General features: G+C 41.8%; 1 protein-coding gene across 2 annotated transcripts; it reads right to left on the reverse strand.

The window, feature by feature from the left end:
* Positions 1-1,439: 1,439 nt before the first annotated feature.
* Positions 1,440-12,605, reverse strand: epoa (erythropoietin a). 2 transcript variants are annotated; one of them, XM_018744410.2, is made up of 5 exons: positions 12,529-12,605; positions 3,816-3,946; positions 3,598-3,684; positions 3,114-3,278; positions 1,440-1,592 (listed from the first exon to the last, which is right to left on the reverse strand). In XM_018744410.2, the coding sequence occupies exons 1-5, from the start codon at positions 12,563-12,565 to the stop codon at positions 1,440-1,442; spliced, it is 573 nt and encodes a 190-aa protein (XP_018599926.1). In that variant the 5' UTR covers positions 12,566-12,605. The 2 variants fall into 2 exon arrangements, with proteins under 2 accessions (XP_018599926.1, XP_018599928.1); XM_018744412.2 differs by lacking the exon at positions 12,529-12,605 and adding an exon at positions 12,057-12,194.
* Between the last annotated feature and the right edge of the window lie 2,778 nt (positions 12,606-15,383).

The raw sequence follows: 15,383 nt of genomic DNA on the forward strand, positions 1-15,383 counted from the left end.
GTTTCTCATACCCTGTCAGTTTTTGTAACTGGGGAAAAGTAAAACAGAATACATGAAGAAAGCACATTATCAATCAACACTAATTTCCTCATGGTTTTCACTTAACCTTTTTTATCTAAGAATAATATTTTGAATTTAAATATCAAATGTCTCTGTGATAAAAGAACAAAACAACAGAAAAAAACAGGAAAAATGCTACAAACATCCTTCAAAAATATTTGCATCCTGACAAAGACTGATTGAAAGGCATTAAAAAAAGGAAACAACAAAAAAACAATACTGTTCAAAATGACGACACAAACAAGCTGCATTTACAGTTGCGAAAAACTCTGCTTTTCCCATGGCGAAGGGTGACGAACTGTGTGTGTGAGAGGGAAGGGGCCAGAGAAACAGGCAGGATGTTCATCGCAAAACCAATCACTATTTTTCCAGGCAGTGCCGTTATCTGTGGAGCGTTCATCTCTGTGAGCCTGACATACACAGATAATCACCGCTTTGCTTCACCATTCTCACGTAGCCTCTGTCTCTTGCCCTCCTCTCTGTCACCCTGACTGAACCCTATTTCTGCCTCCTCTTCCAAGTAACACATGCTCATACATAGGCCAGCATGGGCTACAACCTATGCTCCCTCAGTGAAACATAGAGAAAGCTGGAAGCTGTGGGAAACTCACCGTTGCGCATTTGCTTCTGCCATATCAAATGCTCATTAGTGCTTTGTACAAATGGAAGATGACTAAAACCACACTAGTCACCTTCTACCTAGTCACCTTCAATGCTGTTGTTCATGTCTTCAGATCAGACATAGAAAATATATATATAAATATATCATAAAGCTACATAAAATACTTTGACAAACATAGCTACAGTAAATAAAATACAGTGGGTAAAACCAGACAGCAATATTGCAATGCATACCCATCCAACCGTTCCAAGCTGTGGTGGGTGTGGAAAGAATAGTTGAAAAAGTCAATTTATCTGGGAATGTGAAGGTTGCCTGTCCTGCCACTCAAATAAGGTGGTGTTGAGTTTGACTCTGGCCCTGTGACAAAGCAACAGGCACAGCAAATTCTGGGTTTTGTGATGCTGGATTCAGGCATTCACTACCACACAAATACACGTACACAGTGCAAGAGTGACTGGCAAGTTATGGGAACATGTCAAATGTTTTTTTGGGTGGGTATTCTGGAAACCTCTCTTCTTTGCACTCTAAGATTGCCTCCTTGGCATCATTAGTCCAATCTGGTACTACAAGTGCAGCATGTCTGCAGTCCTCTTTTGTAAATGAGAAAGATTGTCCATTAATCCATCGTTGCAGCATCCAGCTGAAGTGCTGCCTGCTCACATTCTGACTCCACATCCAAGTCTCCTCACTGCTTCCATGGTCCCATCCTCTGCTTTTTAAAGCACCATTCAGATGTCTTGCTATCTTGGCACTTCAATCATGTCGAGTCACGGCGACAAGCTGGGGCATGAGACAGCAGGAGGCGGACTTTACCACGCAGAAAGTTGGTGTGGACGCGGAATAATTCCAATGTAGAGGAGACACGCCAGGTATCCTCATGAACTGTGCCATCTGCAGGAGGGGTATATTCCTGAGGTTAAATAGGAGAACAACAAAACAGGTTAAAACCCCATTTTTGGGATATGATTTATATATTTACAGTAGAATTAACTGCCTAAATAAATCGCAGGAAGATAACTTGTGATTCATTCCTTAACCCAGGTTTCTACTGTAAATTTCCAGTGTATACTGATGCTTGAAAGTATGTGAACCACTTGTGTCCCTTTTTTTAACGCAAAATCATTATTTAATTATAAGCTGTCTTTCTCATCTGATATAATAGATGTGTAATTATCAATTCCATATTTTGCTCCAGAGGAAATCATGTGTGTAGCAGAAAAACGGATATAGTGCAGGTGCAAAAATAAGCAAATCCCAAGTTGTATTGGTTAAACCAAGTGGGTAAGTAGAATCAGGTGTGTAAATCATAATCATTTATTCATGTTATAAGTTAATTTGAATATTTCATCCAATAAAATCACTATCCCTATAGGGTTCACATACTTTCAAGCAGCACTGTATATGAAAAGGTATCCAAACAAAGTTACAGAAGTAGCTTTGGAAGAAATCCACCACCACTGAATTAAAAAAATCAATAATAAAAGGGAAGCGGGTTTTTCAAGGATATGCTTTTAATAAGGAACCAAGTACTTTGGGCAATGAACTCAGAAATGACCCAATCCTAGAACCACACACACACACACACACACACACATTTTCAGAACCGCTTGTCCTATACGGGGTTGCGGGGAACCGGAGCCTAACCCGGCAACTGAGGGCGTAAGGCTGGAGGGGGAGGGGACGCACCCAGGACGGAACGCCAGTCCATCGCAAGGCACCCCAAGCGGGACTCGAACCCCAGACCCACCGGAGAGCAGGACTGTGGTCCAACCCACTGCGCCACCGCACCCCCTTCATCCTAGAACCATTTTTGTCTTTTTCTCAGATTTTGTGGGTGAGAAACTATGCCAGGATTACACCTGCAAAAACATCAAATGAACAAGCAAAGAATACAGGCCACATAAATGATCCCTAAGGTGGCTCTTCCATAATGAATATGAAAAGGAATTAATTCTTGGGGCAGTTGATAAGAAATTCAAGATGAAAACATACAACGTGCTAGCTGATAATACACTGCTTCTCTTCAAGGTAAGTTGATGTTTCCTGTTACTTGCACCACCTTTAGCAGGAAAAGATCACATAATGTAATATTTGCAAAAAATGCCTGCGACAGACCCTGAAAGAATTTCCACTTACTGAAGAGCCTGTGGATTCAGTGTGTTAACTTTCCGGGTAATCGGACATCTGTAGAATGTCCTTCCTGTTGACATATCCATCCTTATTCCTATGTGCAACTGACTTAAGAGTTCTCCCAGACGACAGCAAGTACGTGACTGCTGTTGGGAACCTGGCAGCTTTATCCATGAGTCACAAGCTCAGCTTTCCAACTACTGCTCCAAGCCATCATCACATAGCTTTTATTCCAGTTTCTTAGCAACCCCCGCAATCATGTTCTCTGTGTTACCCCCCCCATGTCCACCTCACCACTCACCGGAAAATTAAGGCTGCGGATCACCTGCCCAATGCTGTGGATGTTGCTGTGACTGTTATCGAGGAGGCTGTGTAGTGCTGTGCTTGTGATAGATACCCGCACCGCACTGATCGCCTGAGCAAGAAGCCAGAGCCCAGACTGTACCTCCTGAGCCTGCTTCTGTGGCTGAAGACACGTGCAAACACATACAAAAAAAACTAAATTAAACAGAGAAATTTATCTATATATGCCTGGCTTATTTATGGACATAATTGTTCAGTGAATCACGTGATCCAACTTAGTGCTTTCATTGAATTTATTTAAACCCATTTCTGAGCTAAGCCTACATAACCACATCTGAATAACATCTTATCTGATCTAAAATCTAAAGACCAACCATTCATCTTGTGATTGCTGTCATCAGTACAATAACTACTCCATAAATTGCCACAATTCAGCTGTGTCACCACTGGTAAAACACTGCCCAGAAAGGCACTTCACTTACATCTCCTTTCTCCCAGATGGCAAAATCGACGCTGGTAAGGGGAACAGAAAGAGGCTCAGCGAGACTGCATCCTTCACTGCAGCTCCTCTGAACAGAGAGGGGCAGAAAAAACAATGAGCGGGGGGGGAGGGAAGAACAATTTAATACAAAATATATAGGTATATATATTTATAGTAATTGAATGTGTGAAATCTCGAATATGAATGTAACACTCTCACCATGGCGAACTCTGTGTCTCGTGCTTCCTTGATGAAGCGATCTAGCACCCTTGGGTCGCAGATTGGTCTCAGTGGGGAGGGCAGACCCAGTCGGGTCCACTGCAGAACCATCAACAGCACAGCGACAAATCCTTCAGCAACGGATGCAGATCAATATGTAAATGTGACATGTCTTATTGTACTGCATTCACTGGAAAATATGCACAATATAACACAACTATTTACTGATAACTGTTTTATTGAAACAGACAAAACCATTATCTATTTATATCCATTTATGTATTTCCATAATGAGCTACATAACTTAAATGCTCCTATCAGATACAGTGGTGTGAAAAATGAAGTATGCCCTCTTTACATTTTATGGCTTTACATATCATCATGTCCTGAACAAATCCTAACAGTACATGAAACCTTAGATGACAAATGACACATACCAGATTTTACTTTTGTCATTATTTATTCAACAAAAGAAAAACAAAAGAAAGAAAGCTAAACCGCTGAAGCCATTTCTGAAAAACTGCACCATTACTCTTCAGATATCAGTAAGGCATTTAATTACAATCAGCAAATGATCATTAGGGAGTGCTGCTGCTAAAAGCAAAATCTTTAAATGCTTCGCCTGGAGCATTCAGACTTCTGATTACAAAGTGCGGCTAGGACATAAGATAATAGTGATGATGTCAGAGAAACACTCAACATTGTAGTCAATGACTCTTTTATTACAAAAGACTGAAGTATGGCTTCCATGGAAGGGTGGCCAGAAGAAAGCCACTTCTATAAAAAGAAGATTGCAGCACAGCCTGGATTTTCAGAATTAAAATGGAATTAACCAAAAGAAAGAGAGCCTAGGAGCTTGACCTTGGGGCCCCTATGAACAAATGAATGAAATGAGAAAATAATAGATAAATAAAGGGTGGAAGGGTGAAGACAATAAAAAGGAGTATGAAAATATAAGTGGTTTTCAGTATGTCAATTTAAAGGTGTGCAGAGCAATTCTGATATTCTGGACTTAATTTTGAATTAGATTTACATTTACATTTATTCATTTAGCAGATGCTTTTCTCCAAAGCAACGTACATCTCAGAGAAAATAGAATTTTTGCATTACAGTGGGAGACAGAGAGACATAGTTGCAGATGTGTGATTCTTAAGTAAACCTAGTTTGTTTCTTTTCACTTTATGCACCAATATTCATTGCACGAGCAGGTGCACAGAACTCAGAATATACAAATCCTGATCACCTTCCTACATTTTTTTAAAAAATGATTTTTTTTTTCTTTTTAAAAGGTACACAAACATTTACACACAATACAGGAGTGACAGCTGTGTTTCACCATGTTCAAATGATTAGGCAGAAATTTTGCATGTTTTTTAGAAAAAGTTAACTTTTTATGTCTCATGAATCCATTTATTTTCTCATTCTCTTCTCTTTTTTAGACATCCCCCCCAAAATTTCTGGGAGAAATTCAACATTTCTCTGATTCACTGAATTCCACCACATTGGGTCCAACAGTGACAACTGGCAGGCTTTCAATTCTGGAGCCTTTGTACGTGAAGTAAGCAAGTGGGCAGAGGTGAAGCAATGCAGTACTTTAGCCAGGTTGCATTGCTCTCTAGCTACTGGTATACTGACCATTTGACTGTTTTGTAGGCCATAATGAGAGGCTTGAACTTGATACAGGCAGCCACAGGAAACCAGCAAATAGAGTCAAGGAGGAGAGGCACATAACATTTTAGCAGGCTGAGCACAACTTTTACTGTAACAAGAAAAAGCATCAGAAGCTGAAAGACCACACAGGAGGGATTTACAGTAATCCAGGTGAAACATCACTACAGCTTGGAGAAAGAGCTGCATTGAGTGTGGTTTAAGGTATGGATGTATTCCATGAAAATAGCAGAGGAGGTACCTGCCATACTGGATTATGTCTCAGACTCTTAGAGAGACTGAGTTGTAAATGACAACTGGTCATCCAGGTAGAGATCAGCTACGTGGACATGCTGCAATGCTCAAAGATGTATCTGTATTGTTTGGGGGAAACAGAGGAAGAGCAATGTATCATCTGTATGGGAGTGATAGAAGATGTAAGATGAAATGATTAAACCAAGGGAAGCAGTATAGATCGAGAAAAGGAGCATTGTACCAAGCCCTGTGTAATGCCTGTTGATAGAGACTACAAGTCGGAGCTATGAAAAACCACCTGGAAACCACCTGTGTCAAATGCAGGTCAGAATTGAAAAAATTTAGAACACAGAAGAAGTAGGCAGTGCTAGCAGGTTAGAGAGTTTCTGACATTGCAAGCGGAGCAGTCTGGGTAAAATGACCAATGTTGAAACCAGACTGACAACCATCAAAGAGATCGTTTTGGGCAAAGAATGTGCATAACTGGCAGGCACTCAAGGTTTTGGAAAAAAGACACATTGGTTTATAATTCTGAACCAAATTTGAGATAAGACAATGTTTCGTTAACAGTTGTGAGATGTTGGCAGGTTTTAAGGCACATGGAAAGCAACCAGGAGACAGTGAAGAATTAAAAATGAGTGAAATGAGTTGCAGAGAAATGGTCTGTAAAAGAAGAGAAGGAATGCAGTCAAGAGGGCAGGTGGTGGCTCAGCAAGAGACCATGAGAGATGTCGAAGGTGAGGAAGGTTGGAATGCATGGAACGAAGCACCGCTTAGAGACCTGACATGGAAAGAGAAGGAGGATGTGAAGAATGCACACATGGCTATTGTAACTTATGTATAGAGTATAAATAATGCCAAAAAATGTATGTATTATTTGCAACCTGAATTTAGACTGATGCTTAAGATTTTATGAGGGCCAGTTATGCTTGAGTATGTAAAATCACAGAAGTGACAGAGGGTATACTTTTTTCACATCACTGTACTAAAATGCAAAACAACTGTCAATACCCTAAACAAGGAGCTCATCCAGGCTAAAGGAGCAATCCCATTTTTGTCAGGGCTGTCACTGAGTGGCACTATTCATTGTGACTGCTGAAGGGCCACAGTCCAGCAGGTCTTCCAATTTTCATTGCCCCACAGAGAAGTCAGACGGGGCATTAAATTTACACAAGACAAATTTTTAAAATCAGATGAACCATTGCAATCCAAACATTGTAGACAGAATTTGCCCTTAATAATCCTGTTTAGGTGTTAGTCAAGAGCAGTAAATCAGACAAAGTGATTTACTGTCATTGTAACTTTTGGCCAACTAATGGCTGAGCAATAATGAAAACCAACATGCTGATGCCTTGGGGGATATGGCTAAAGATGTACTAAGATAGTAAATACAGAATTCAGTTCAGTACCCTATTCAACATGAATACCTTAGCACTGTGAGCAGTGAGAGGAGCAGAAAGTGACCATTACAGATGCTACAATGCTAGAAAGTACTCACTAGAGGGAGCAGTAAAATGTGTGCTGAGCTTTCATACCTAACTGTTAAGAAGAAATTTCTTACAGTTTGACCAATGGCAGTGAAAAGCCATGACTGGAACCACTACTGTTATTTATTCTACGATTAAGCCAGAACAGTGGTGATGTCCATAGTCCAAAATGTTGTCTTATGTCACTTCAGGATAATGGTTACACATCAGCTTCTCACACTGACATTACATTTATTTAGCACTCTCTCTGTCACTTACACACTATGGGCGAAGCTGAACAGCATGTCTTTGGACTGTGGGAGGAAACCAGAGCACCCAGAGGAAACCCATGGAAACACAAGGAGAATATGCAAACTCCACACAGACTGAGCAGGGATCGAACCCACGTCCTCTCGCACCTCCCAGGCACCGTGAGACAGCAGCGCTACTTGCTGTGATACCATGCTGCCCAATGAAATAAAAGACACATTAGAAAGAATAGGCACAAATCTAGTTCCATAATCAGCGCACCACCAGTGCAAATATAAGTGGTATAATAAGTGCTAGAACTGTGTTCATAAAGATGAAGAATAGCCTGACAAGAAAAACAGCATAAAAAACAGCCACTGTCAAACTGACTGAAAATATCTTCAGGAATTTTAGAACCCCACAGATTCCCCCTCTAGAATTCCTGGATTCCTATGGAGGAGTGGACTGAGTATTATACACACAGCTTTAAAGAATGTCTCAAAGTCTTAAGTAATGTAAAACTTGAGAATATCTACATTTCCATCTTTGAGTGTGAAACCCACTGCTGTTGCTACTGTGCATGATAATGTAAGATAGATATTAAAGTGTTTCGCCTATTTTCTTGCAGCCTATTCATTTTGCAGTCATTTGCACTTCTTATTTGCGTGTGATCACCTCAATCCAAACTCCCCTCAGCCCCAATAAACAGCTCTAGACTGTTTCCATTTTACATTTACATTTATTCATTTAGCAGATGCTTTTTCCCAATGCAGCGTACATCTCAGAGAAAAATACAATGAGTACATTACATCAACAGAAGGAGAGAGTTGGATGCAGACATGTGATTCTACAGTAGAGTTAATTTGTCACAATCCACTTTATGAACCAGCATGCAGTTAGTTTAGACAGTTTGGACAGTTTAGGCAGTACAATCCACGAGAACTGGGATTCACATTTTAATTGGTTTTCTAGTGTACTTATTTTTTTAACTTAGGATGGTTCAGCCATGTTTGAGAATAGCCAGGAAGGCATTAATATTAGTTATAATAGTAGTATAAAGATTGTATGCCCCTTACAGCACCCCTCCTATGCTGCAACCTTGTACTGTGATCATTTGTTAGCCAGTACATTAGCAGAGCAGCAACCTGGGTGAACCATGACCAACAATGACAGTGACTCTTTCCTTCATGGTCATGTAGTTAGCTTGTGCCTCTACTGCCACTACCTCAAAGCAGATTTTGAATCAAAGCAGAATTGGTCCTTTCAGCTCTGGGATGCACAATGATGCAGTGGTTTTAAAAATATTATTGGTACTAACTACATCTGCAAGAAAACAAAATCCTCACATCATTCCCTAATGTTACATTTTTTTCCCCTAGCACATTTTCAGACTTAATATCTTTCAGTATGGCAAAGATTTATGGAATTTTCACAGAATTTATTTGTGAGACTGTGGTAGGGGTGTGCAACAAATTTGGTAGCTGGGAGAGGATTTTTTTTTGTTTGGGGGATCTGGGTCAGAGGGTGAGAGTACAATCCAAAAACAGCTGTCCCCACTGCTTCAGACAAGTAGAAAGTATCTCTGTTCTGAGAAGGTTGCTACCAATAAGCCTGCGGACCATTGAAGAAACTATGCAGTCAGCAATAATCACTGATGCGTAACTGAACTGAAGGTGACTATAGAATGGCCACATGATATGTCTGAATAAATGGTGACTGTGTCTGTGCATAGTTCTGCAACCACTAACCCCCCACATAATGCTTCTTTGCATATATTACACTGGTGATCATCTGTTAGGTGTCAGGAAAAGACAGTTCAACACTCCCAAAAAATAAATCTACATTATAGATAACACCTTGCTGAATGCATTCCTCTTTTGTACAAGATGAGATGTACAAGTATTTGAGACCACAGCCGTGGGCCGGAGCATGGAGCAACATACCTACAATTTGAACTTGGCTGTAAATGACTGATATAAAACGGTAAAGACAGAAGGATGATAGAGATTGTTTCTCTTTGAACTGCTGTTAATTATACTACTATGCATCTGAAGACCACCAACTCGAAAAAACTTAAGGAGAATGGAGTTATTTGAATGAAAGATCTTACATGGCAACATTTTATTTACTTTATTCCAATTTCAGTGATATTTTAAAGCATAGTCTTAAAAATGTCCTTTCATGCACTGCAGATTTCAGCATTCAGCAACCATACAGATGCCATAAGCACTGAAAAGCATGGCAAAGAGTTATAATATTATAAAATAATTATTCACTTATTTACATTTTACCGTAATGGAAAAACCAGCCTAGGAGATTAATGTTCAGTGAGCAACAGCATAGCCTGTTACTGTTTTCACACACCTTGAATATACCATTTGTGTTACTTAGTGAAAAATTTAGCATAGTCAAGCATTAGGTGTCTATTGACACTCGTGATGTCATTTCCAGCCAAATATGGGAGTCCAAAAACAAAAAAGTGTTTAGCATTTAGTAAATTTTTTGAGAATATTTAGACTTGGTTTCTGGTGACTCATCATTTTTTTGACAGTTCCCAGGTTCAGTATCATTTTCTAAATGCCAATTCAGCACTAGCTACTGTTCCAGGAACCAATCCGGACCTGTCAGCCTTTTAGTGTAAATCTGCAGAGTCATGCTACAGCTTACTGACGGAAACACTAAGTCACGCTTTCTCTTGCCAGGGTTCACAGATCACCTGACTGATTGATAAATGAATGCATGTAGTTATCTTAACTGTCTTTATGTAAAATAACTGCAGTGATGCTTTTCAAGTGCTCATTAAAGCAACAAATGTTGCAAACACATTTAAGAAGTCATTCTGATCTCCTCAAAGACCTCCTGCAGGGACAGGTGTGTTTCTCTTCAAGTAGACATAACTTTGACCTGTTGTCTGTGAAAGAACCATCTGCTCCAGGCTTTGATGTTGCTCAAAGTTGTTGAGGACAGTAAGGCATAGTATCTCAGGAATGATGACTACTGTGAGAAAAAACTGATGGGACAATGGAGAGCAACTTGGTTAGAATTATTGCCTTAGAACTGAAGAACATGGACCTAGCTGGAATCCCTGCTCTTGCTGTACCTTTCAGCAAGAGTACTTTCCCTAAATTGTTCCAGGATAAATCACCCAGCTGGCTAAACATAATTTTAAGTAGTTCAGTATGCACACAGTGGTGCTGTGGGTAGCACTGCTGTCTCACAGGACCTGGGCAGTATGGGCATAGGTATGAATCTGTCCAATTCAGTCCACGCAGTATTTTCATGTTCTTCTCCTTTGCGTGAGTTTCCTCTGCATGCTTTACTTCCCTCCCACAGTCCGACATCATGTGCTTAAGGTAAATTAGTGACTCTTAATTACACTGAGTGTGTGTGTGTGTGTGTGGGCTACCCTGCAATGGAGTAGCGTCCTGTCCAGGGGATGCACTCCGACTAGCCTAGCATCCAGTGCTTCCAAGATAGACTCCGGACCACGGTGACCCCGACATAGACAAGAAACTAACAAGAATGTGTGAACTTAGCATACAAACATTAACACTGTAAGTTATGTATGTTTGACAGAGGCATTATATTAGCTAAATGATGGTTCATATTAGCTTGAGTCACTCTGAAAGCCCTCTCTGTAATTTGTGAGGAGATGCACACAGCAGAAATACAGCCAGAGGAACCAGCAAGTATTTGGCGACTTGGAGTAATGCAGCAGAGTGTGAAAGCAGTGTGTTAGTGAAGGCTTTGTCAACCCTACGGTGGCTGATAGCCGCTGGACGATACACTCAACAGTAATCTCGGGACTACTACAGAACCCCACGGAGCGGGTTAAACATTACCTAGCTTATATTTATAGGTTGTAGCGAAAACGCCCTCCAGGTCCAGCCACTACCTCTAACTTATTAATATAAATGTCTTTAAAGAACCAAAACGTCGAAACTGCACTACAATGATTCAAAGTCTTAATAGACTGGTCATAAAACTGCTAAGAAAATAATTATTCTCCCAGTCGATTTACATATCTTTTTAAAGAACATGCCCAGTCATAAAAGGCGAACACGAATCCTCGCTCAGACGCCGTACGGACGGCACGTGCGTAAAGCGCACGTGCGGCAGCGCAGCAGCGCGCGCTTCTTATTGCTGTTGGGTTATTTTCTACTCGCTGGATATAAAATCCAGAGTTACTATGTACTGTGGTTCTTTACGCTTCACTGTGCACTTGAGTAAAGAATGCTCGGTTGGTCTTCATTTATCCTCACGAAAACTACGAAAAGTCACACCTGGCAGCGGCTTGGCTAGCGCGAGCTCATATGTGCCTCAGGGTGACACTGCTTTCTAGGAACTTCTCATACCTGCGTGTTTGTATATCAGGAAAGGTGAAACATACCACGAAAAATATATATTATTTTAAAAGATTTTCAATAATAATAATTTGTAAAATAATTAGTCACGTTAATCAGACGTGTGTCACGTTTAGCGACAGGCTGCAAAAAGTCTGGTAAGTTTTTTCATCTCAGAACATAAAATTTCGGGTAATTTTTTAAAACGCGTTTCACTTAATACATCGAATTAACCTGAGATATTGAATAGAAATGAAAAAAAAAAAAAAAACCAGCCTTACCTGAACTGGGAAACATTCGCAAAACAGCACAGCATTTTCAGGACACATCATAAATAAAAACTGAAGGAACGAGAAGAGGCAGTGCAGCGGTATCCGAACAGAGGATCCAAACCGCGTCCAGCTTGGCCCGCAGCTGAGCACGCGCTCGCCCCTGCTGGAGTATCGCCACGCGGCGCGAGTTGGCGGTTCAGCCCCGAGAGCTCGCGGGCGCCACCGGTCCACCACCCATTCCACCCACGAGCTTTTCCTGGATTTTGCATGACGGCTTTTGGCAAACCCCTCGAAAAAGACCTTTCAGTTACCTCCAGTACACAGAGCGCGATGATAAGGCCACGCTACTGATAAGAGGCACGCGCTCTGGGAAAGTAGACCCCAGTGGCAAAGCCAAAGGGCAATAAAACTTGAAGCGGTGGTAAAACATACACAGTGAGTGGGGGAGTAGGAAAGTATGGAAGCATCTTAATATACTCACGGGCTGTCTCCATATCGGAATCCACATAATCCCTCATGGGCTCCACGTCCTACCGCCCATCTCTCCGTGTGTCGCCCCTTCATTGAAACCGAAGCTCTTTAAAGGATTTCTCGCTGTGTTTGCACTTATCCGGTAGGTGTTTCTAAACCATTCCTATGATTTTTTTTTATCGATGACCACGACAATAAAACCGCATTGTCTGGTGATGCTTGCTTGAGATACTTCCTCTGTTTGGCTAAAAGACAAGAGAAGAGTTGCCTTTCCAATTATCAGCGTCACAATATATAGCAATATATATATATATATATAGGAAATAAATATCAAGCAATGGCAAGCATGAGAGAAACTGAATGAACTTTGCTTGTGTCATGAATTGGCCAAACTTTGCTTCTTTTTAAACATTTTTTGGTCGGTTAAAACTCATCAAGTCAGGAATGAATGAAACGACCTGCTGGTTCGCGAAGTGTGAGACACAGTGCGGGCTCCGCCCGTGTCTGTTCCGCACTTTATTGCGCTTTATTCAGCAGCAGCAAATCTTACTGCGTGTGTGTTTTCTTAAACACAGTGATATGTCAGTATCTGTAATATCTGTCCCAGATGTAGTGGCCGTAACCCCCCCCCCTTCCCCCCTCCGTCCCCACGCCCAGAGCGAGCGGAAGAGGGGCTTTTCGGACAGGCGTGTTGCTGCACGCGGGCGACACGCGCGCTTCTCCAGGAGAACAGCGAAACGCGGCAGGTTTGTCACTCACGGGCATCCCAGCTTCCACATCGAGCTGACCAACTCACTTTGGCTATTTACTCACAGAGGAATGGGTAGGTTGCCTTGGATTGTGTACATTTCCCTTGATTATCTACTTTCTGAAAAACATCCATCCATCCATCCATCTTCTGTCCCGCTTGTCCTAAAAGGGTCGCTGTGGCAGCAGGGAGAGCAGAGAGGCCCAGCCGCCCCTATTCCCCGTAACTTCCTCCAGCTCAACCTGGGGGATCCCCAGCCGTTCCCAGGCCAACTGTGAGATATAATCCCTCCAGCGGGTCCTGGGCCGACCTCGGGGCCTCGTCCCGGTTGGCCGTGCCCGGTATACCTCCAAAGGGATGCGCCCAGGGGGGCATCCTTATCAGATGCCCGAACCACCTCAACTGGCTCCTCTCAATGTGAAGGAGTAGCGGCTCTACTCCAAACTCCTCACCCTGTCACGGAGAGTGAGTCCCGGCACCCTGCGGCGAAAACTCATTTCGGCCGCCTGTATCCGCGATCTTATTCTTTCGGTCATCACCCAGAGTTGATGACCATAGGTGAGAGTAGGGACGTAGATCGACCGGTAAATGGAGAGCTTGGCTCCATTATGGCTCAGCTCCCCCTTCTCCATTACAGTCCGGTACAGCGACCGCATTACTGCTGCCGCTGCTCCCAGTCTGCGGCCGATCTCACGCTCCCTTCTTCCCTCGCTCGTGAACAGGACCCCAAGGTACTTGAACTCCTCCACCTGGGGCAAATTCTCTCCCCTTACGTGGAGGGGGCATGCCATCCTTTTCCGTGAGAGAACCATGCACTCAGACTTTGAGGTGCTGATCCTCATCCCCAGCGCTTCACACTCGGCTGCAAACCGTTCCAGTGCGTGCTGGAGGCAGCCATGTGATGGTGCCAAAAGGACAACATCATCTGCAAAAAGCAGAGACATCTGAAAAACGTGGAGTGATAAAAAAAAAGTCCAAAAACATGAACCAAATGATTATGCAAAGTTTTCGGCATTTTGCCATTTCCATCCAAATTATATAGCTATATGTTCATTAGTTTCATAAGTACTGATACAGGCTATTTAATACCAGGTAACCCTGTGTTACTTCAGACCACTTTAAATCCCTCTGTGACCCTTAAAATTTGTATTGACCATGCCCAGCGATGTGAACACAATGTACAACTCTATATAAATTGTTCTTTTACATAACTGGATTTAATTAACCCACATCTACCCCTTACCAATTTCTAACAGTAGGTAAATCTAACATCAGGTGTCATCAAATTCATCTACTTCCTAATTTTTCATTCAACCAGCAATAAATGTGGGTTTCCTCCCGGTGCTCCGGTTTCCTCCCACACTCCAAAGACATGCTGATCAGGTTCACCCATAGTGTGTGAGTGACACAGAGAGAGTGTGTTCCACTGATGTATGGATGAAGTGACGCAGTGTAAGTAGTGTAACAAGCAGTGTAAGTCACCTTGGTGGATAAGGTGTGTGGGCTGATAACACTACATAGAGTTCATTGGAAGTAACTTTGGAGAAACTCATCTGCTAAATAAATAAATGTAAATGTAAATCCATATGCATAAGCCATGTCTGATATAGTGCATGCTCTGTTCCAGTAGCCTGTAGAACTCACTTTAGCAGAAATAACTTGAAGTAATAATTTTTGTAGCAGTTAATCAATTTCTTCTTTCAATTATGGCCCACCCCTTCTTACAGACCTGTTTGAGCTCATTTATTTTCAAGGGCATTCATTTAGGCACTGCTTTCTTAGGTTTCCACTACAATATCTCATTGGGTTGAGGTCTGGACTGCTGATCCCTGTGTAACTTTCTCTGATCATCATACAGTATAATCCTCTCTTGAATCTGCTGCGATACCCACTGATAGGAAGATCTGCAACTGTTTTAAATAGACTCCATTTGGAAATAATATTTTTTCACAGTGGAGTCCATATTGTTTGGAAATGGCTTTATAACACTTCCCACATTGCTGAGCAACAACAGTTGAATCTTTGAGATCACTGATATTCTTGTCCTTGGTACACCGTGTTAACAAATACATGAATTACAGAGACAATATTTCTTACATTTATAGACAGGTAATAGC

The sequence above is a fragment of the Scleropages formosus genome, chromosome 13 (assembly GCF_900964775.1).
Source record: "Scleropages formosus chromosome 13, fSclFor1.1, whole genome shotgun sequence".
NCBI lineage: Eukaryota > Metazoa > Chordata > Actinopteri > Osteoglossiformes > Osteoglossidae > Scleropages > Scleropages formosus.

Coding starts and splice junctions, on each gene's coding strand:
- epoa (XM_018744410.2), bottom strand. CDS start 12,565: ATGAGGGATTATGTGGATTCCGATATGGAGACAGCCC. Junction 3,685..3,815: donor GAGACACAGAGTTCGCCATG/GTGAGAGTGTTA, acceptor CTCTCTGTTCAG/AGGAGCTGCAGTGAAGGATG. Junction 3,279..3,597: donor CCATCTGGGAGAAAGGAGAT/GTAAGTGAAGTG, acceptor ACGTGTCTTCAG/CCACAGAAGCAGGCTCAGGA.